Raw genomic sequence first — 21842 nt, forward strand, 5'->3', positions numbered from 1 at the left:
ACCCATTTCGTTCGCGGGCATGAATTCCCACTCCACCCGTTCGTCCGCGGACTGATGTTTTACTACGGGCTAGACTTCCATGACTTGGCTCCCAACTCCATCCTCAACATCTCGGCATTTATTGTCGTGTGCGAGGCCTTCCTCCGCATCCCACCTCACTTCATCCTATGGCTGAAAACTTTCAACGTGAAGCCAAAGGTGGTGAGCGGCCAACAAGCGGAGTGCGGAGGCGCCATGGAGGGCAAAATTCCCAACGTCGTCTGGCCCGAACGATCCTTTGTGGAGACCATGAAGGGGTGGCAACCGGGAAGGTTCTACATTACCGAGCCGCGCGGCACCAACTGGGCAGCGGCCCCTGAATTCCGATCCGGAGACCCAATGCGGCTCACCTCCTGGCAAGAGAAGGGCCTGGCATGGGGCTCCTCGGACGAGCTGACGGGGCTCCAGACGTGTGTCAAGAACATGATAAGCAAGAAAATCAAGCTTGTCAATGTGATCCAGGTTATGCTCTTCCGCCGAATCCTTCCATGCCAGCGTCGGACTTGCAATTTGTCAGAGTTCGACCCGACCAGGCACCAGACGCTGCTGGAGCTCTTTGGCATGACGCACGAAGACATATGGAAGGTGCTTTTCAAGGCCGGTGAGATACCACCGCCCGATCGAGGATTGTGGGCTTAGCTCAAAACGCCAGGCTAATCTGGTAAGTCTTTTCGCGTTTTCAAGGTACATCCTTTACTGGTATGTCTGAGGGAGGAATCTAAGCCTCCCTACCAATTTTTCAGGCCTGGTTAGAGATAGCGGAGCAGATTAATTGTCCGGCTCTGCTGCCCGAAGATCTAGAAACAGCTCTTCTGATGAAGATGCTATTTCCGGCGCCTTATGAGGTGCCGGAGAAGAAGGCCAAGAAAAAGGCCCCGGGGACCAAAAGTGGTCTCCGTCGCAAGGGCACCTTGGACATGACGTTCAAAGACACCGAGACGCACTCCTCCACCGAAGACGACGAGGACGAGGAGGATGAAGAATAGATCCACCCCCCCCCCCTGCTGGGGGAGAAAGAAGAGGAAGGGCCCCACACACGGGGAGGCCGAGGCGCCCAATAAGGGGAAAACTTCCCTTCTGGACAACTCCATAGCGGCCACCAACAGCGGCGGGGAGTGGGAGCCCAGGGTCAAGCCCCTAGCTAACTCGTAAGTGTCCGGACAGGGTAATATATCCGACGTTTTTACTCTATTGTCTTTAATGTGTTGGATCATGCACTTGTAGCTGATACGTCTCCAATGTATCTATAATTTATGAAGCATTCATGCTATTTTATTATCTGTTTTGAATGATTACAGGCTTTATTATACACTTTTATATTACTTTTGGGACTAACCTATTAACCGGAGGCCCAACCCATATTGCTGTTTTATTGCTTGTTTCGGTATTTCGAAGAAAAGGAATATCAAACAGAGTCCAAACGGAATGAAACCTTCGGGAGCGTGATTTTTGGAACGAACATGATCCGGGAGACTTGGAGTACAAGCCAGGGAAGCTTCGAGGAGGCCAGGAGATAGGAGGGCGCGCCCACCCCCCTGGGCGCGCCCCCCTGTCTCGTGGGCCCCTCAAGGCTCCCCCGACCGACTTCTTTCGCCTATATATTCCCTTATACCCTAAAACCATCGAAGACAAAGATAGATCAGGAGTTCGGCTGCCGCAAGCCTTTGTAGCCACCAAAAACCTCTCGGGAGCCCGTTCTGGCACCCTGCCGGAGGGGGGATCCCTCACTGGTGGCCATCTTCATCATCCTAGCGCTCTCCATGACGAGGAGGGAGTAGTTCACCCTCGGGGCTGAGGGTATGTACCAGTAGCTATGTGTTTGATCTCTCTCTCTCTCTCTCTCTCTCTCTCTCTTTCTCTCTCTCTCTCGTGTTCTCTCTATGGCACGATCTTGATGTATCACGAGCTTTGCTATTATAGTTGGATCTTATGATGTTTCTCCCCCTCTACTATCTTGTGATGAATTGAGTTTTCCCTTTGAAGTTGTCTTATCGGATTGAGTCTTTAAGGATTTGAGAACACTTGATGTATGTATTGTCGTGCTTATCTGTGGTGACATGGGATATCACGTGATCCACTTGATGTATGTTTTGGTGATCAACTTGCGGGTTCTGCCCATGAACCTATGCATAAGGGTTGGCACACGTTTTCGTCTTGACTCTCCGGTATAAACTTTGGGGCACTCTTTGAAGTACTTTGTGTTGGTTGGATAGATGAATCTGAGATTGTGTGATGCATATCGTATAATCATGCCCACGGATACTTGAGGTGACAATGGAGTATCTAGGTGACATTAGGGTTTTGGTTGATTTGTGTCTTAAGGTGTTATTCTAGTACGAACTCTTGAATAGATTGATCCGAAAGAATAACTTTGAGGTGGTTTCGTACCCTACCATAATCTCTTCGTTTGTTCTCCGCTATTAGTGGCTTTGGAGTGACTCTTTGTTGCATGTTGATGGATTGTTATATGATCTATTTATGTTATTATTGTTGAGAGAACTTGCACTAGTGAAAGTATGAACCCTAGGCCTTGTTTCCTACCATTGCAATACCGTTTACGCTCACTTTTATCATTAGTTACCTTGCTGTTTTTATAATTTCAGATTACAAATGCCTATATCTACTATCCATATTGCACTTGTATCACCATCTCTTCGCCGAACTAGTGCACCTATACAACTTACCATTGTATTGGGTGTGTTGGGGACACAAGAGACACTTTGTTATTTGGTTGCAGGGTTGCTTGAGAGAGACCATCTTCATCCTACGCCTACCACAGATTAATAAACCTTAGGTCATCCACTTGAGGGAAATTTGCTACTGTCCTACAAACCTGTGCACTTGCAGGCCCAACAACGTCTACAAGAAGAAGGTTGTGTAGTAGATATCAGCAGCCCGGCCTAGTCCAACATCGCGTTTTCCTCCTCTTCGGAGGGATCGTTGGACCCATCGGCGATGAACAGCGAGTCCCTTCCAACGGCCTCCTCCCCCAAGGCCGCGGACAACACCGAGGTGTTGTCTCAAAGGATCCCAAGCTGGGGGGGATCAGGAGGCCATCCCAGTGGTGCCGGAGGGTAAAACCCCGGTTGCCGAACACATGGGGGGACAGACCCCTATGGACACCGACGATGGGGGGCGCATCCAGTTCGGCCCTCAGCCAAATAAAACTCCGGAGACCCAAGTGGCTCCAGATTCAGACCGGTCTCCTCTTTCGGATGAGGGGGGCGAGCCAACCCCATCGGTGACCTCTGTCCATCCAGAGGCACCGGATAGATTACTGGAAGCGCTGCAAGGCGCTTCCGTTGTGGAAGAACACCGTACTCTTATGAGGACGGTGATTGAGAAGGTCTAGTCCACCAAAAACGGACTGACCGAAGCCTACACTAGCCTTCTAACAGGTTTTGAGGTAAGTAATAGAATTGCAAAATAATATCACAGTGTAGACAGTAGCCCCTGATGCTCTGTTCGGTGTTCGGAAAGAAAAGCCGAACAGAGGATCAAAATAATTTTCGCAGGAGTCTAACAGAATATGTCTATGTGAATAAGCGGCTTCGCTGCTAGCTTCTGCTGCTCATACCGTGGAGGTCTCCGGACTAAAGCAGAACCTGGAGCGGGCCGAGGAAGAGCTCGGCCTCGTGAAGAAGCAGCTGGAAGAGAACAAAGGCATGTAGTAACCTGTGCATTTAGGAGGGATGAATGGTTCGTACTGACTAAAATGTCATGAACCTTATTAGGGGCCACGACCGAGGTGGCGCCCCTCAAGAAGGCGTTAGTTGAGGTCGAGGACAAAGCGGACAAGGAACACACCTTGCGTGAGAAGCAAGAGGCCCAGGTCAGCGAGGTCCAGCAAGAGCTCCAGGACGCTGTCAAGAAGTACGAGTCCTTGGAGCGTGACTCTAAGACTCAAGAGTCCGAACTTGCCAAGGCCCGCCAGAGCGCACAAGATGCCCGAGCCAAAGCCCAGGGCGCCCTCTAGGAGATCCAGGCGGCCAAGAAAATTACAGCGGGTAAGGCTTTCATTATGCAAAGCAGATATGTGAAGGAAACATTCATGTTACTTACCCGGATTTGGAGTTCTCCAGGGGCGTTTACAGATCTGCCATGCAGCATATCAGATGCTGCCGAGTTTTATCGAGCCGAAGAAGGGAGCTTGACGGAGAAGATGTTCTGGTCTCAATACCTTGGACCAAAACATCCGGTGCCCTTTAGCGACCAGCTAAAATAGCTGGTCGAGCTGCATAAGGCGGCCGAACTGGCCATGAAGGACTTAATAGTCCGGCTATGGCCTGCCGAGCCCATGCCTAGCAGCTACATTGGACTCGTCAAGCGGCTTGTGAGTGCCTGCCTGCGGCTTGAAGCCATCAAGCGATCGGTTTGCATCGAAGGTGCACAGATGGCCTTTGCCCGCGCTAAGGTGCACTGGGCGAAGATGGATGCCAAGAAGCTGATGACCGAGGGGCCACCTGAGGGCAAGGAGCACCGCCATCCCGAGATGTATTTTGACAGTGTCCTGGAGGGATCCCGCCTTGTGGCGGAGCAATATGCCAAGGATATTATATTCCTGTGAAAACATTCATGTTATCCTGTCCTGTAATATGAAACAAGTTTGTTATGTAATATAATGCTTGTTTGTTTTAAAATTTTACCTCCTATGCGGCCGTTTATGAAATCTGAGAGTTGCTAGTCATCGGCTTCTGCCCCCACATAAATAGTACGGGGGTGTTCGGGATAAATATAAACACTCTTTACTCCAAATTCTGGTCCTTCAAGGAGGTGTTTAACGCAATGAACAAGGCAATCGGACTATACGGCTTTATCACCCTCATTTAGCCATAGGAGTTCGACAATGAAAATTTTGGCGAAGCCCCTGGTATTCGGAGGACCGAAGTTGGGGCGCTAGACACGCCTAATTGGATAAGAATCGATTCCTCGCATGAAGCAGAAAAAATCTCTAAGGATTTGAAGACCTCTCGAACAGCTGACCAGCTCTCGCCGCATCATGACAGTCAATTTTCGGCTTTCTCTACTGAGGTGCTCGTCCGGAAGAACCGGGACACAATCGCAGTAGTTCTCCCTTTACTACCCTAGCTGATATATCGGAATGTAAGGTAGTAAGCACAGGAGCCGGGCAACCCAACAATTGACCAAAGACATGATTCGGAGCCGATGCATATAATGCTATAAGTTCGGGGTGCTGAACTGTACTGTAAAAGTGTTTGGACATTACTGTCGTATTGCGGGGCGCGATGAAGGCCCTGGCGAAGTAATATGTACCAGAGTGTACGGGTGCAACAAGTAATAAATACAAAGACAAGGAAAGAGTCAAGTAATAAGATGACGCCAAGAATATTGAGCCGCAAACTATTCTCCATTGTAATTTGACTGATACGTCGAGGCGTACTTGTACAAATAATGCTATAAGCGAGTAAGGCTATTTAACATGTCGTGACCAAGAGCGAGCTGCGTGCGAGTACGTAAAACAGGTATAGCGATCGTTAGCAGAGACCACCCGGGTATTCCCTTGTACGTCAAAGCCCCCTGCCTTCTTGGTGTATCCATCCCACGATGGGTCCGGTGATCAAGTTATCAGAAAAGCCTTGAGAAGAGAAAAAAACTGAAATGAAATGAAAAAAGGAAAGGTGAAGGTATGTGGATCTAGGTGCGGTTGAGCCGCATTGTGGACCATGGTATAGCTATGTCTCTGTACCTGCCCATGGTACTTTGAGTGCATAGTTATGTACGCGCGGCACAAATGTCACCGCTTGATTGGGACTGGGACGGAGGCTGAATTGCTAGCTAAGCTCTGGATGAGCTGGACGGTCCTGCTGCAGAGTAGTTCGGACTCGCTTGACGGTGTCCGGGGGCTTTACTGCCGAATTGAGGTTCTTCCTAAGAAGGCTACTCTGTACTTCTGCTGCAAGGGCCACAGTGTGCTCCTCAGTACGGAGGGAGCGCTCCGTATTTCCATTGACTGTTATAACACCATGAGGTCTAGGCATCATGAGCTTGAGGTAGGCGTAGTGCGGTACCGCATTGAATCGAGCAAATGCGGTTCGTCCAAGCAGTGCATGATAGCCACTGCAGAAGGGGACGATGTCGAAGATTAACTCTTCGCTTCGGAAATTATCCGGGGATCCGAAGACCACTTCCAGTGTGATTGAGCCCGTACAGCAGGCCTCTACACCTGGTATGACACCTTTAAAGGTGGTTTTTGTGGGCTTGATCCTTGAGGGATTGATACCCATTTTGCGCACTCTATCCTGATAGAGCAGGTTCAGGCTGCTGCACCCATCCATGAGGGCTCATGTGAGATGGAATCCGTCAATAATTGGGTCAAGGACCAGTGTGGCTGAACCGCCATGAAGGATACTGGTCGGATGGTCCCTGCGGTCAAAGGTGATCGGACAGGAGGACCATGAGTTAAATTTTGGGGCGACTGGCTCCATCACGTAGACGTCCCTGAGTGCATGCTTGTGCTCCTTCTTGGGGATATGGGTGGCATATATCATGTTCACCGTTTTAACTTGGGGGGGAATTTCTTCTATCCCCTGTGTTCGGTGGTCGGGGTTGCTCGTCATCGTCCTTGCTTTGCGACCCTTTCTCCTTATTCTCGGCGTTTAACATGCCGGCCTGTTTGAAAACCCAACATTCCTTGTTGGTATGATTGGCTGGTTTATCTGGAGTGCCATGGATTTGGCATGGTCGATCTAGTATGCGGTCCAGACTGGACGGGCCTGGATTGTTCCTTTTAAATGGCTTCTTCCGCTGCCGGACTTAGAGCCGCTGAATCCGGCGTTGACTGTCGTGTCTTCGGTACTGTCACCGTTGTTTCGACCCTTATGTCTATTGCGTCGGGGCTTTCCGTTGTTGTTCCTGGCTTCAGAAGTGTCAGGTTCGCTTGTATTGTTGTTGCTACGGGCTAGCCAGCTGTTTCGCCCGCACAAAAGCGGGGCACGAGTGTCGTAAGGGCTGACATGGACTTCGGTTTTTCCTGTCCGAGGTGTTTGGCCAACCATTCGTCGCGGATGCTGTGCTTAAAGGCCGCTAGGGATTCGGCGTCCAGACAGTTGGCGATATGATTCTTTTTAGTTAGGAACCGAGTCCAGAATTTCCTGGCTGACTCTCCGGGCTGTTAGATTATATGACTTAGGTCATCAGCATCCGGAGGTCAGACATATGTGCCTTGGAAGTTGTCGAGGAAGGCACCCTCGACTCCTCCCAGCTACCAATGGAGTTTTCCGGCAGACTGTTTAACCAGTATCTAGCTAGTCCCTTGAGTTTGAGCGGGAGGTATTTGATGGCGTGAAGATCATCACCGCGGGCCATATGAATGTGGAGAAGAAAATCCTCAATCCACACCGTGGGGTCTGTTGTGCCATCATATGATTCGATGTTTACGGGTTTAAACCCTTCTGGGAAATCATGTCCCATTACTTCTTCAGTGAAGCAGAGGGGGTGTGCAGTGCCTCTATATCGGGCCAACTCGTGACGTAGTTCGTATGGAGCTCGTCTGCGGTTTTCGGCCCGGACATGGTTATGTTTCTTAAGTTCCGCCAGATGGTCGTCGTCGCGTGTCGAGGCGCGCCCCCATGATCCATAGATTGATCTTGTCTGGCCTGCTCTCTTTTCCAAATCGTGTCGCAGGTCGTGTGTATATCCCCGAGCTATTGTATTTCTGTTTGTTTGGCGAGGTAGTGCGGGCTGGTATTCGGCTTGAGGTGCCGCTTTGTCCCGGCCACATGGTGGTCGGTCAGCCGTATTGTGCCTTGGAAGGACGAGATCCAGTGCCTCGTCATCAAACTATGGTGACAGTTTGCACTTCGGGTATCTTTTGGTTGGGCACTCGAGGCTGTATTACTCGGCTGCCAGGACATCAGTCCATCTTTCATTGAGCAGATCTTGATCAGCTTGAAGTTGTTGCTGCTTCTTTTCCAGGCTTCTTGCAGTGGCAATGAGCTAACGCTTAAAGCGTTCCTGTTCGGCGGGCTCTTCACGCACGATGAAATCTTCGTCACCGAGGCTAACCTCGTCTTCGGTGAGCGGAATGTAGTTGCTATCCTCCGAGTCTTTGTTCATTGCCTATTCACCAGGGCCGACTTTCCCATCATCCCGTTCCTCCTGTTCAGAGGTCGGCTCAACGGGGTCTTCATTGTTTTCGGCACCGTCCGGAGTGTTGTCCTCTTCTGTGACGGTGTTGCTATTTTTACTACGGCATGGCTTAGAGCGGCGCCGCTGACGTTGACGCTTCGGTTGTATCTCAGGAGGTTTGTCCTCGACTGGATTTTCATCGTCGCCATTATTTTCTTTGGGTGTATCCACCATGTATATGTCGTACGAGGAGGTGGTTGTCCAACTCCCTGTAGGCGGTGGTTCCTGATCCTCTCCGGCATCGTCGTCCATACTGTCGATGTCTTCGGAGTTGTAGTCAAGCATGTCGGTTAAATCATCGACGGTGGCTATAAAGTGGGTGGTGGGTGGGAAACGAATTTCTTCATCATTCGGTTCCCATTCGAGCCAGACATAGTTCGGCCAAGAATACCCTGACAGGGAAAGAGATTTCAATGAATTTAACACGTCACCAAAAGGTGAGTGCTAGAAGATGTCCGCGAAGCTGAACTCCAAGACCGGCGCCCAATTAGGTTCAATGGACGCAGATGCACGCGGTCCGAAATCCATGGCCGGAGACGAGTCCGGGGTTCCGGTGGCACAAGCCCCGATCGATGTTGGGTCTGCGTGCAGCTCGAGCGCTGCCGAGTCTGTGGCCTCTATGGCGGGGTTAAGCTTCCCATCCTCGGACGACACCGTCTGCTCCGGCTCTAGGGCCAGGGCGGTCGCAGGCGCTATATCTTGTGTGTGGCCTGATGACAGATCTAGGTCATGTTCATCAAAGTGGCCAGGGACAACCGTCATGGGCTTGAATCCGTCGAAGATCAAGTCTCCGCAGACATCAGCCACAAAATTCAGGCTTCCGAATCTGACCTGATGGCCAGGGGCGTAGCTATCGATCTGCTCTAGATGGCCAATCGAGTTGGCCCGCAGTGCGAAGCCGCCAAATATGAAGATCTGTCCGTGGAGGAAGATTCCCCCTGGACCGCATTGCTGTAGATGATTGAAGGAGCCATCAAGCCTATCTTCGACGACATAGTGGAACTCTCAGTGAAAGCACCAATGCCGGTGTCAAAACCGGAGGATCTCGGGTAGGGGGTCCCGAACTGTGCGTCTAAGGCTGATGGTAACAGGAGGCGGGGGACACGATGTTTACCCAGGTCCGGGCCCTCACTATGGAGGTAATACCCTACTTCCTGCTTGATTGATCTTGATGAATATGAGTATTACAAGAGATGATCTACCACGAGATCGTAATGGCTAAACCCTAGAAGTCTAGCCTATGAGATTATGATTGTTGTGACCCTAACCCTAGAAGTCTAAACCCTCCGGTTTATATAGACACCGGGAGGAGCTAGGGTTGTACAAAGTCGGTTATAGAGAAAGGAATCTACATATCGGAATCGCCAAGCTTGCCTTCCACGCCAAGGAGAGTCCCATCCGGACACGGGACGAAGTCTTCTATCTTGTATCTTCATAGTTCAATAGTCCGGACAAAGTATATAGTCCGGCTGTCCGAGGACCCCTTAGTCCAGGACTCCCTAACCGCCCACAACTTTTTGTGTTCTACTCGTGCATATCATCTACGCATAGACCTACCTCTATACCATTGTTGGGGAACGTTGCATGGAAAACAAAAAAAATTCTACGCACATGCAAGATCTATCCATGGAGATGCATAGCAACGAGAGGGGATAGCATCTTCATACCCTTGGAGATCGCTAAGAGGAAGCATTTATCAACGCGGTTGATGTAGTCATACACCTTCATGATCCATCCCGATCAAGTACCGAACATACGGCACCTCTGCGTTCAGCACACATTCAACTCGATGACGTCCTCGCCTTGTTGATCCAGCAAGAAGGGCGAAGTAGTAGATGAGTTCCAGCAACACGACGGCGTGGTGACGATGTTGGTGAAGAACAATCTCCGCAGGGCTTCACCAAGCACAACAGAAACTAGACGGAGGATAAACTAGAGGGTACAGGGTTGCCAGCACATGGCTTGATGAATCTTGATGTGTTCTAGGTGCTAGGCCTACCCCCTCTATTTATATGTTGAGCCCTTGGGTCGTAACTTGGAGAAAGAGCCTCCTGAAAGTCGGTTTTACCCGCAAGGAAGAGTCCTTCTCGGACTTCCAGGACCAAAAACCACAGTCCTTGGCGTCTGGCCCAGACGCCATGGGCCTCGGTGTCAGGGCCAAAAGCCAGGGTCTCCGGCATTTGGCCACCTGGCCTTCGCAAAACTCCTTTTGCACCAACCTAAAGCTCTATGGGCTTTACCCCTTGGCCTAACCATATCATCCTATATATCAATCTTTACCTTCGGACCATTCCAGAGCTCCTCGTCATGTCCATGATCTCATCCGGGACTCCGAACAACATTCGGTCACCAACATACATAACTCATATAATACTATATCGTCAACGAACATTAAGCGTACGGACCCTATGGTTCATGAATGATGTAGACATGGCCGACATGCTTCTCCGGTCAATAACCAATCATGGGACATGGATGCCCATATTGGTTCCTACATATTCCACGAAGATCTTTATCGGTCAAACCTTTATGACAACATATGTAGTTCCCTTTTTCTGTCGGTATGTTTACTTGCCCGAGATTCGATCGTTGGTATCTCCGTACCTAGTTCAATCTCATTACCGGCAAGTCTCTTTACTCATTCCATAATACATCATCTCGTAACTAACTCCTTAGTCATTTGCTTGCAAGCTTATTATGATGTGTATTACCAAGAGGGCCCAGAGATACCTCTCTGATACTTGGAGTGATAAATCCCAATCTCGGTCCATGCCAACTCAACAAACACCTTCCGAGATACCTGTAGAGCATATTTATGATCACCCAGTTATGTTGTGATGTTTGATAGCACACAAGGTATTCCTCCGGTATTCGGGAGTTTCATGATCTCATGGTCAAAGGAACATGTATTTGGCATTCAAGAAAGCAGTAGCAATAAACTGAACGATCATATGCTAAGCTAACGGATGGGTCTTGTCCATCACATCGTTCTCCTATGATGTGATCCTATTATCAAATGACAACACATTTCTATGGTTAGGAAACCTTAACCATCTTTGATTAACGAGCTAGTCTAGTAGAGGCTTACTAGGGACAGGGTATTTTTTTATGTATTCACACATGTATTTAAGTTTTCGATCAATACAATTCTAGCATGAATAATAAACCTTTTTCATGAATAAGAAAATATAAAATAACAACTTTATTATTGCCTTTATGGCATATTTCCTTCAAACCTACCATTAAGATTAAAATTTAAAATTATGAGTGCAAGGCCTTACGTGATTTAGGTGCTAGCATTTCCAAAATACCAAAATCTCTATGTGATGTGCTACGTTTTACCAATATAGATGAATGTTCTCTTAATTGGCACTTAGCGGATTCTACTATCAAGAAACCTTTGGGTAGAATAAATGATGTTCCTATTCTTGCAAATAGAAATTATGTACCCATTGATTTTATTGTACTTGATATTGAATGCAATCCTTCTTGTCCCATAATACTTGGTAGACCGTTCTTACGAACCATAGGTGTTGTTATTGACATGAAAGAAGGGAATACAATATTTCAGTGTCCACTAAATAAGGGTATGGAAGACTTCCCTAGAAAAAGAATTAAGCCACCATATGAATCAATCATGAAGGCCACCTATGGAACTAAAACTAAAGATGACAACACTTGAAACTATGCATTATGCCTAGCCAGGGGCATAAAACAATAATGCTAGTTGGGAGGCAACCCAATAGTTATCTTGTTTTTCATGTTTCTTTTTCTATTTTTTTGTGTGCATGCAATTATGCTAATGTTATTTTTGTGTTTTAAATTAGTTTTTGTGCCAAGTAAAGCCTTTGGGATGATTTGGATCATAGTTAATTTGATTTTGTGGGAGAAACTTTTTCGTCCAGTAGCAGAATTATCAAAATTTGCCGGAAAGTGGAACAGTTTTGATTTTTTACACCTGATTGATATACAAATTTCACACTTTGTCCTAATTTTTCAGAATTTGTGGAGTTACAGAAGTATAGTCAATATTCATATTACTACAAACGGTTCTGTTTTTGACAGATTCTGTTTTTGATGCATTATTTTGCTTGTTTTGATGGAACTATGGATTGTATCGAGGGTATAAGCCATGGACAAGTTAGAATACAATAGTTATTATGCAAAAATAAAATATGAATGGGTTTGCAACAATAACTAAAGTAGTGATTTGTTTGATTATACTAATGGATCTCACAAAGGTTTTGTTGAGTTTTGTGTGCCGAAGTTTTCAACTTTTGAGTGAGATCACGATGGATGCAGGAATAAGGAGTGGCAAGGGTCCAAGCTTGGGGATCCCGAGGCACCCCAAGGTAATATTCAAGGACTCCCAAGCAACTAAGCTTAGGGATGCCCCGGAAGGCATCCGCTCTTTCTTCTACCGACCAACAGTAATATTACTTGGAGCTATATTTTTATTCATCACATGATATGAGTTTTGCTTGGAGTGCCGTGTATTATATGAGTCTTTGCTTTGTTTGCTTTTTAGTTGTCACAATCACCTTTGCTGGACACACCTATTAGAGAGGGACACACATTTTTCGTGATTTGTTAGATACTCTATGTGCTTCACTTAAATCTTTTGAGCTAGGCAATTGCTCTAGTGCTTCACTTATATCTTTTTGAGCACGATGGTGATTATATTTTGAAGAACTAATTGCACTCTCATGCAATATTTTTGAGAGTTGATAATAGTAATGGTAATTCACAAGATATGAATTTGGTCCCAATGTGATGAATATTCAAAAAGGATATAATAAAAACTTTCATGTAGATCATTGGATATGATAAGTTTGATTCCTTGCAATAGTTTTGCAATATGGAGATGATAATATGTGAGTCATGTTAGTGAGTAATTGTGATTTAGTAAGAATATTGGTGTTAAGGTTTGTGATTCCCTATGCATGCACGTAAAGTCAATAATTATGCTACGAAGTTATATCCTACTTATGGTGCATTATTCAGTGTTAGTTATGTTCAATGCATGTTTGTGACCTTTTTGTTTTCTGGTTGGTTGCTTCCCAATATTTACTAGCCTTCATTGTACTAAGCGGAAATACAATGATACGTCTCCAACGTGTCTATAATTTTTTATTGTTCCATGCTATTATGTTATCTGTTTTGGATGTTTAATAGGCATTTACATGCTATTTTATATTATTTTTGGGACTAACCTATTAACCGAGGGCCCATTGCCAGTTTCTGTCTTTTTTCCTATTTTAGAGTTTTGCAGAAAAGGAATACCAAACGGAGTCCAAACGGAATGAAACCTTCGCAATGATCTTTCTTGGACCGAAAGCAAACCAGAAGACTTGGAGATGAAGTCGGAGACGCAACGAGGAAGCCACGAGGCAGGAGGGCGCGCCCAGGGGGGTAGGGCGTGCCCCCCACCCTCGTGGGCCCCTCGTGGCTCCCCTAACCTAGTTCCTTCGCCTATATGTATATACCCTTATACCCTGAAAACATCCAAGAGAGCCACGAACCCACTTTTCCACCATCACAACCTTCTGTACCTGTGAGATCCCGTCTAGGGACCTTTTCCGGTGTCCTGCCGGAGGGGGATTCGATCATGGAGGGCTTCTACATCAACACCATTACCTCTCCGATGAAGCGTGAGTAGTTTACCACAGACCTTCGGGTCCAAAGTTATTAGCTAGTTGGCTTCTTCTCTCTCTTTGATTCTCAATACCATGTTCTCCTCGATGTTCTTGGAGATATATTCCATGTAATATTTTTTTGCGGTGTGTTTGCCGAGATCCGACGAATTGTGGATTTATGATCAAGATTATCTATGAATATTATTTGATTCTACTCTGAATTCTTATATGCATGATTTGATATCTTTGCAAGTCTCTTCGAATTATCGGTTTAGTTTGGCTTACTAGATTGATCTTTCTTGCAATGGGAGAAGTGCTTAGCTTTGGGTTCAATCTTGCGGTGTCCTTTCTTAGCGACAGTAGGGGCAGCAAGGCACGTATTGTATTGTTGCCATCGAGGATCAAAAGATGGGGTTTTCATCATATTACTTGAGTTAAATCCTCTAGAACATGTCATCTTGCTTAATGCGTTACTCCGTTCTTTATGAACTTAATACCCTAGATGCATGCTGGATAGCGGTCGATGTGTGGAGTAATAGTAGTAGATGCAGGCAGGAGTCGGTCTACTTGACACGGACGTGATGCATATGTTCATGATCATTGCCTTAGATATCGTCATAACTATGCGCTTTTCTATCAATTGCTCAGCAGTAATTTGTTCACCCACCGTAATATTTGCTATCTTGAGAGAAGCCACTAGTGAAATCTATGGCCCCCGGGTCTCTTTTCCATATTATTGAATCTCGTTTACATCTTGCTAGTTTCCGATCTACTATTTTGCAATCTTTACTTTCCAATCTATAAACCAAAAATACCAAAAATATTTACTTTACCGTTTATCTATCTCTACCAGATCTCACTTTTGCAAGTGACCGTGAAGGGATTTACAACCTCTTTATCGCGTTGGGTGCAAGTTGTTGATTGTTTGTGCAGGTATTCGGTGACTTGTGCGTTGTCTCCTACTAGATTGATACCCTTGGTTCTCAAAACTGAGGGAAATACCTACGCTACTTTGCTGCATCGCCCTTTCCTCTTCAAGAGAAAACCAACGCAAGCTCAAGCGGTAGCATACAACTTGTGCATCCAAATCCTTAAACCCTAAGTTCTGCCAAATGATTCCACTAAATCTACCTATAAGCGGTATTTACATGTCGTTCCAAGTAAATTTGCATGTGCCAACTCTAATTACTCAAAAAAATCTGTTTTGTATGCCCGTACCCCTCATGTGGAGGCAGGGGGTGGCCGATATCTTTCATGTTTGGCCGGTTATTCTCACGATGAGTGTTTATTCACTTGCCATTGCACGAGAAAGTGGCAGGTAATAGGGATACCCAGTCCCACAATGAATCAAAAATGAAAATGAAATTCCTTGGAAAGTGAAAAGTTTGGAAGGCACCCATAGATAAGGCTAGCCATGGATTGTGAAAGAATGGTGGAAAGGAAATGAATTTTATTTTCTGTTTGGGAACCGCCTATAATATGTCTAGCATGGAAGATGTTGGGAACTCTCGGTCGTAGCGTTGACAGGAAAAGCATGCCTCTCAAAACAATTTTATTTATCTATTTTAAACTTTGAGCTCTGGCACCTCTGCAAATCTCGGCTTCCCTCTGCGAAGGGCCTATCTATTTTATTTTTATGCAATTTTTATTTTTTATTTTGAGTCTCCATCTTCTCTTATAAAGCACCAACCAGAGAGCACTATTGTCATACTTGTGCATTGGGTGTAGTTAATATTGAGTGTGTTTCATGGTTGAATCAATGATTGAGCATAATGAGCTAGGAATAACTTTCTTTAGCATTGATATTTTGAAAGACATGGTTGCTTGTTAGTATGCTTGAGTATTTATGTCTTCATGTCAAACTATAGACTATTGCTTTGAATCACTAGAATCCAAATGTCCATGCCACAAAAGAAAAGATTATATGATGAATATAATAGCTAGTATTCCACATAAAAAATATTTTTATCATTTACATGCACGAGGACGAGCAACAATTAAGCTTGGGAATGCTTGATACGTCCCCAACGTATCTATATTTTTTGATTGTTCCATGCTACTATAGTATCAATCTTGGATGTTTTATATTCAATTACAAGCAACTTTATATCATTTTTGGGGACTAACCTATTAACTTAGTGCCTAGTGACAGCTACTGTTTTTGCCTGTTTTTGGTTTTTCAGAATATCAGTACCAAACGAAGTCCAAATGCCATGAAACTTTTTGGAGTTTTTTTCTAGACAAAAGAGACATTAGAAGCTTCGGGAGAGGGACAAAAGATGAAGGAGGTGGCCATGAGCCACCAGGGCGCGCCCGGGGGGGTGGCCGTGCCCTGGTGCCTTATGGGCCCACCTTTGTTCTGTTTGACCTAGTCCCACCTCTATAAATTCTCTAAAATCGAGAAACCAATAGAGAGCACCATGAAATACTTTTTCCGCCGTTGCAAGTTCCTGTTCTCGGAAGATCCTATCTGGAGGCCTTTTTCGGCACTGTGCCGGAGGGGGAATCAATCACAGAGGGGCTCTACATCAACCTTGCTGACCTTCCGATGATGTTTGTAGTTTACCATAGACCTATGGGTCAATAGTTAGTAGCTAGATGGCTTCATTTCTCTCTTTGATCCTCAATACAATATTCTCCTCAATGTTCTTGGAGTTCTATTCGATGTAATCACTTTTTGCAGTGTGTTTGTTGGGATCCGATGAATTGCGAGTTTATGATCAGATTATCGATGAATATTATTCGAGTCTTCTCTGAACTCTTTTATGCATGATTATTGTAGCTTCATATTTCTCTCCGAACTATTGATTTGGTTTGGCCAACTAGATTGATTTTTCTTGCAATGGGGGATGTGCTTTGTGATGGGTTCGGTCTTGCGGTGCTCAATCCCAGTGACAGAAAGGGACATCTCACATATTTGTATCGTTGCCATTAAGGATAAAAAGATGGGGTTTATTCATGTGTGAGTTTACTTTGTCTACATCATGTCATCTTGCTTAAGGCGTTACTCCGCACTTTATGAACTTAATACTCTAGATGCATGCTGGATAGCGGTCGATGTGTGGAGTAATAGTAGTAGATGCAGAATCGTTTCAGTCTACTTGTCTCGGACGTGATGCCTATATACATGATCATTGCCTTGGATATCGTCATGATTATTTGCTTTTCTACCAATTGCCCACCAGAATGTTTACCCACCGTATGCTATCTTCAAGAGAGAAGCCTCTAGTGAAAACTATGACCCCCAGGTCTTCTTTTATCATATATTAAAATCCAAAACTACCTTGCTGCACTTTTTCTTTATTTAATTTATTTTGTATTTTATTTATCTATTTATCATTACGAGATTTAATCCTTGCAATTAACCGCCAAGGGATTGACAACCCCTTATTTGTGTTGGGTGCAAGAAGTTGTTATTTTGTGTGTAGGTGCTGCTAACGAGGTGTTGCTTGGTTCTCCTACTAGATCGATAACCTTGATTCTTAACTGAGGAAAATAGTTATCTCTATTGTACTGCATCATCCTCCCCTCTTGGGGAAAAACCAACGCAGATCACAAGTAGCACACATCACACCGCTAGGAGCATGCCCTTCGTTGCTAGTCGATCCGGCATAATGTGTCTACAACTTTTGGCTCCTCTCCGGTTGACGAAGTTAATACCCAGGCAACTCGCGTTGACAATGTTGCTTCCCAGCTTGTGTGCATGGTTGATTTCGACTCCATCTTGCGCGTCCTGGACTCTGAGTCCATGAGGTATGAGAGCTCCTACAACTCAAATTCCATCGCAGAGGTGTTCTTGGCTGGCAACAATGACGAAACCGAGATGTCGGGCGTGACAGCCAAAGTTGAGGAGGCCACACTCCTATGTACACCCATTGTGGGTGACTCAGACGCACATAAGATCATTAAGGCTTCCCATGTAGTTGTCCTGGATGAGTAGGAGCGCCTTGCTCGGTAGCAGGCAACTCTTGAGCATGAGAGTGCGAACTGCAGTTGACATTGACCCGCAAGACTCGGTAGCATCCACGTCGACCCACTTCATTGACTCTGCGAAGGGGTTGCAAGGTTCAAGACTCTTTTGTGAGCCCGGAGTCGGGCGACATCCCCATATATCGCACTCCGAATCAAAACCTCTCGGTGGTCGTGACGCTTGCCTACTCACTCGTGCCGCGCGCGGATGGGTACCTGGCAGAGAATCATCTCCAGCTCACCGCTCTGTTAAAGACGACAATGAGCAACATAAGGTGGCTATGTTGTCATAGGGCCGACTGGCCTACTGTCGTGCAGTGCCGGCCCTCGGGGGCTCGAAGCCGTCCCGTCACGGCAAACTCATCTCATCTGAATCGATCTACCAACGTGTGCCCTCACTCGTGTGAAAGCATTGACAGGATCTGCACGGAGCGACGTCGATCCGGTTCCCCTCATGGTCCATCTTCAATGGATCTTATCAAGTGACCCACCCACCAATATTTGTTGAATGTTTATGTTTCTACTTGAAGCGTAAAAAATAATGCAGACCCTATTTATCAACAATAGTAACATGAGTACTCCCTCCATCTAAATATGTAAGTCCTAATGTATTTTTCAAGATTGCTTTTGACCATGGGTGGGTTAGAGTAACAATATATGGCATGCATGTTACACAAAACATACCGTCAAATTCATATATGAAAGTAGTTTATAATGGTATACTTTTTATATGATACCTCTCATGTATTTCTAATCTTACCAATGGTCAAATGCAACCTTGAAAAACAACTAGACCCTATGTATCAGGATTCAGGATGGAGGGAATGTAACTTTCGGGTGTGCCATATTTCTCCCTTCCTTTTCCTGAAGACAAAGAAGAAAACCATTTGGTGTGGTGCGGTGGTTGGTGAAGCCAGAAAGCCAATTGGTGTAGTGGTTGGTAAAGGCAGAAAGCCCCATATAACCCTTTTCCCATCCTCCCTCCAAAGCATTCCTCATCGCTCAGTCGCCCGCTCACACCAAAAACAACAACCATCATCAGTAGCTCGGCTCCGGAGAGGCAGAGGCAGAGGCAAAGATGGGCTCCACCGCAGCCGACATGGCCGCCTCCGCCGACGAGGAGGCGTGCATGTACGCTCTCCAGCTCGTCTCGTCGTCGATCCTCCCGATGACGCTCAAGAACGCCATCGAGCTGGGCCTCCTGGAGACCCTGGTGGCCGCCGGCGGCAAGCTGCTGACGCCCGCCGAGGTGGCTGCCAAGCTCCCGTCCACGGCGAATCCTGCCGCGGCGGACATGGTGGACCGCATGCTCCGGCTGCTCGCCTCGTACAACGTGGTGTCGTGCACGATGGAGGAGGGCAAGGACGGCCGGCTCTCCCGGCGGTACCGCGCCGCGCCCGTGTGCAAGTTCCTGACCCCCAACGAGGACGGCGTCTCCATGGCGGCGCTCGCGCTCATGAACCAGGACAAGGTCCTCATGGAGAGCTGGTGAGCTAGATCGACCACTCCATCATCCCCTGTTTCTTCCATACTTTGCTCAGTTGCTGCGGCCGGCTATCATGCGGGGGTGCCCAGCATAACTCTCTCTTTAACACATCTCTCTCTCAAAAAAAACTCTGTCTTTAACAAACTGAGCTCCAGCAGCATGTAATAAATAGTAGTAGTTGCAGTACTAAAGTTAGCACGAGCTAGAGACCCCAAAGAGTTCATCTAGAAACTGGGAGATTACGTATCAAATACGGCAGTCAGCTTCAGAATCAGCCAAGCAGAACCGAACCGCATGGTGGTGACTTTTCTTGCCTGAGATTTCTTGCAGTAATAATAGTCAACCACTAAGGACGAATTTTGGGTTCACAGCCCATTAACTAGAGGACTTTTCATGTTTTAAAAAGATGACTTTTCATGTTAAAAAACAAAACTAGAGGACTTTTAAGCCGGTGATATAGCAACTCTTTTGTCTCCGTTCCAAAAGATGTGGAAATGAGTTGTTGGAATAAAATGTGTATGTGAATGCTATTTTCAGGTACTACCTGAAGGATGCGGTCCTTGACGGCGGCATCCCGTTCAACAAGGCGTACGGGATGTCGGCGTTCGAGTACCACGGCACGGACCCGCGCTTCAACCGCGTCTTCAACGAGGGGATGAAGAACCACTCCATCATCATCACCAAGAAGCTCCTCGAGGTCTACAAGGGCTTCGAGGGCCTCGGCACCATCGTCGACGTGGGCGGCGGCGTGGGCGCCACCGTCGGCGCCATCACCGCCGCCTACCCCGCCATCAAGGGCATCAACTTCGACCTCCCCCACGTCATCTCCGAGGCGCAGCCGTTCCCGGGCGTCACCCACGTCGGCGGCGACATGTTCCAGAAGGTGCCCTCGGGCGACGCCATCCTCATGAAGTGGATCCTCCACGACTGGAGCGACGAGCACTGCGCGACGCTGCTCAAGAACTGCTACGACGCGCTGCCGGCGCACGGCAAGGTGGTGCTCGTGGAGTGCATCCTGCCGGTGAACCCGGAGGCCACGCCCAAGGCGCAGGGGGTGTTCCACGTCGACATGATCATGCTCGCGCACAACCCCGGCGGCAGGGAGAGGTACGAGAGGGAGTTCGAGGCCCTGGCCAAGGGCGCCGGCTTCAAAGCCATCAAGACCACTTACATCTACGCCAACGCATTTGCCATCGAGTTCACCAAGTAGATCCATGGCGACGTCCGCCGATCTGAGAATCTTCTTCTTCCTCGCTGGCGCTGCTGCATATGTACTTTGGCTTGGTGTTTCCTCTGTTTTCCTAATTTTGTCATGCTAGCTCTGAATCATTCTGAACTCTACTGGTTGTGTCGTCGATCTACCCATTCGAAATGTACTGTACTATTAATATTAATAGTGCTGCTCTTAAAGGTTGCATGTGATGCAATGACATGATTTCTCTCCTTTGCTAATTATACGAAGAGTATATGAAATGAAATGTTATTGATCTTCCTCCGTAAGAATGTCCGTGCTTGCGTGACTCGCGAATGTTTTAATGCTCAGATAGATCCTCTGATGTTATTAATCCGACACTAGTAGGTGGAGGCACCCAGCTTTTTGTAGATGCAATCATTACAGAGAAGGAAATGAATGAAAGAACTTCTACCGAGTAGGACTTCCACACGACAATTATGATCGAGTAGGAAGTGGATCATGTCACCGTTGCGTAGAAGCTACGTCTAGGTCTAGCCAGCGGTGGTGTTCTCGTTATCCGTCAAGTCGACACTGGTACTAGTCGTCGCTCGGGTTGGGTCAGTCAGCTGAATGAAACATGTGACGAGTAAAGCGAATTCATCTAACAACTCGCCGCGGAATAACAGAACTAGAACGGCTCGCTCTAGAAGGATAGAGATGGGGGAAAACCCTATTTCAGCAAAGCAACGCCTTTTTTTTGAGATATTTTTGTAGGCGATTCTCTTTTTTCTTTAATTGAAGCAAAAAAAATTGAGAGATAAAAGCAAAGCAACGGCTAACTTTTTTTAGTCTTTTTTATGAGACAAGCGGCTAGCGTTAGATCTCCTAGTCAGGGCATTTCCTATACGACACCTTTAGCGCCGGTTAAAGACAAGTAAGGGCCTCTTTTGATTCGCAGAATTTTGAAAACGTAGAAATATGAAAAGTATAGTATTGGAGTGTCAAGTCCACTTCAATCCTATATGATTAGCAAGGAGTGTTTGATTTTACATGAAAAGTAAAGGAATTGTAAAAAAAGGTTGGAGTGGATGTTAGCTTTCCTATAAAATGTAAGACAAAAGATTCCAAAGAAAAAATTCCTATGGGATTTAATCCTATGAATCAAAGGATAAACATAGGAAAAATTCCAAAGGATTTCAATCATTAGAAAATCCTATTGAATTCCTTTGAATCAAAGGAGGCCTAAACAAACGGGCGCACACCCCCGTGCATCCTGGGTCGGCCCATTTTCTTTTCTCCAACCTTCAAAAATGAGGGCGAGTGGTGAGATTCAAACTTTGGTACCTCTTTGTTTCGTTCGAATGCAGTAACCAACTCGCGCAGCTCGGCT

At 46.6% G+C, this 21842-nt stretch overlaps 1 protein-coding gene across 1 annotated transcript; it reads left to right on the forward strand.

The window, feature by feature from the left end:
* The first annotated feature begins 18777 nt into the window (after positions 1-18777).
* LOC543449 (flavone O-methyltransferase 1-like) lies at positions 18778-20778 on the forward strand. The gene is made up of 2 exons (NM_001427990.1): positions 18778-19280; positions 19816-20778. Exons 1-2 carry the CDS (start codon positions 18871-18873, stop codon positions 20486-20488), a joined length of 1083 nt encoding a protein of 360 aa, NP_001414919.1. The 5' UTR covers positions 18778-18870; the 3' UTR covers positions 20489-20778.
* Positions 20779-21842: the final 1064 nt, after the last annotated feature.

The sequence above is a fragment of the Triticum aestivum genome, chromosome 7B (genome assembly GCF_018294505.1).
Source record: "Triticum aestivum cultivar Chinese Spring chromosome 7B, IWGSC CS RefSeq v2.1, whole genome shotgun sequence".
Taxonomy (NCBI): Eukaryota; Viridiplantae; Streptophyta; class Magnoliopsida; order Poales; family Poaceae; genus Triticum; species Triticum aestivum.